The sequence below is a fragment of the Eurypyga helias genome, unplaced genomic scaffold, assembly GCF_000690775.1.
Source record: "Eurypyga helias isolate BGI_N326 unplaced genomic scaffold, ASM69077v1 scaffold21412, whole genome shotgun sequence".
Classification (NCBI taxonomy): Eukaryota; Metazoa; Chordata; class Aves; order Eurypygiformes; family Eurypygidae; genus Eurypyga; species Eurypyga helias.
This window is the reverse complement of record NW_010235561.1, coordinates 1,512-3,229: the sequence shown is the minus strand read 5'-3', so window position 1 is coordinate 3,229 and position 1,718 is coordinate 1,512. Positions and strand designations below refer to the sequence as shown.

At 64.3% G+C, this 1,718-nt stretch overlaps 1 protein-coding gene across 1 annotated transcript in view; it reads left to right on the top strand.

The window, feature by feature from the left end:
- Positions 1–119: 119 nt before the first annotated feature.
- LOC104506012 (endothelin-converting enzyme 2-like) overlaps positions 120–1,718 on the top strand; it is a gene marked incomplete at its 3' end in the record, with an annotated part of 3,103 nt that continues 1,504 nt past the window's right edge. Inside the window, 6 exon segments of the mRNA XM_010146807.1 lie at positions 120–351; positions 444–568; positions 713–859; positions 939–1,004; positions 1,095–1,283; positions 1,698–1,718. The exon segment at positions 1,698–1,718 is cut by the window's right edge and continues 27 nt beyond it. Of these exon segments, the coding sequence (XP_010145109.1) occupies positions 120–351; positions 444–568; positions 713–859; positions 939–1,004; positions 1,095–1,283; positions 1,698–1,718 (780 nt within the window).

The window sequence follows — 1,718 nt, the reverse complement described above, 5'->3', positions numbered from 1 at the left end:
GAGGGGACGGGTCAGCCTGAGGGTCCTGCTCCATGCGCTCTGCCCACCCCAGGGTGCAGGCAGGGCTTAGACCCACTCTGTGCCTCAGTTTCCCCCGGCACACGCGCACAGCCCCAGGCATGCCTTCCCTGCCAGATCCCTCTCACAGCACGTGCCTGACGGATGCCTGCGTCCGGGTGGCCAGCAAGATCCTGGAGGCCCTGGATGCGGAGACGGACCCGTGCCAGGACTTCTACCAGTACTCGTGTGGGGGCTGGATCAAGAGGAACCCCCTGCCCAACGGCCGCTCCAAGTGGAGCACTTTCAACAGCATCTGGGACCAGAACCAGGCCATCATGAAGCATCTCCTAGGTGGGCACAACCACCAGGGAGGGAGGGGTGACCCCTGGGCACAGGCAGGCAGAGCCCCCGTGTTCCCGGGGCTGACCCGCAGCCTCCCGCAGAGAACACCACCTTCAACTCCAGCAGCGAGGCGGAGAGGAAGACGCAGCGCTACTACCTGTCCTGCCTCAAGGAGCAGAGGATAGAGGAGCTGGGCTCCCAGCCCCTCATGGAGCTCATCGACAAGGTGGGCGGCCATCCACACGTGAGATGAGCTGTTGGGGCTCAGCCTAGTGCATCTCCCGCTCGGCTCTTCCTGTTATGGGGGAGGGAGCAGCCCTCAGGGATGGACCCCATCCCTCCTTGAGGTGCTGGGTCTGTCTGCCGGCAGATTGGGGGGTGGAACATCACTGGCTCCTGGAACCAGACCAGCTTCATGGAGGTTCTCAAGATGGTGTCGGGCACGTACCGGGCAACCCCTTTCTTCACGGTGTACGTGGGTGCAGACTCCAAGAGCTCCAACAGCAATGTCATCCAGGTTGGCACCGAGGGATGCTGGGCCCCAGAGGGACACTGTCAGGCACCGGGCTGCCCATGCTGCCCCTCTCTCTTCCCAGGTGGACCAGTCGGGGCTTTTCCTCCCATCCCGGGATTATTACCTGAACAAGACCGCCAACGAGAGGGTGAGGCTGGGTGCTGGGCACCCTGTTGGCAGCAACAGGGGGGACCCCATGGTTCAGCCAGGGCAGAGCCGGAGCTCGGTGTCCTGTCAGGTCCTGGCAGCGTACCTGGACTACATGGTGGAACTGGGCACGCTGCTGGGGGGAACCCCAGACCCCACCCGCCTCCAGATGCAGCAGGTGTTGGAGTTTGAAACCCAGCTGGCCAACATCACTGTGCCCCAGGCCGAGCGCCGGGATGATGAGAAGATCTACCACAAGATGAGCATTGCGGAGCTACAGGTGGGCACAGCATGGCACAGCCTGAGGAAACCCACTGGGGACGTGAGGAGGGTTGTCCCGTGGGGTGCTGAGGGGTCTGTGCCCACTGCTGCTCCCCCCCCTGACACACCAGACAGACCTCTCTGTTCTGGGACATGCGCCGGGTGCTGGAGTGAGGTGCTCATCCCCCCTGTCATTAGGATCTGGGGGGAGCTGCCACCCCACATGGGTGGGTCCCAGGGTCCCCTCTTTGTCTTGCAGCAGTGAGAGCAGCCACGAGGAGCGTTTGGGGCAGAGAAGGGATCTGGGGTGGTGAGGGACCTTGGGACCTTCCCGTGGAGCACAGCCCCTGCCCTGGGGGATCCTCCTGTGCCAGGCAGGAGGGGGCAGAGCCGTGCCAAGCACCCGGGTTCTGCATCCCCGTAGCCCCCCCAGGCCCGGGCCCCTGCCATCGAC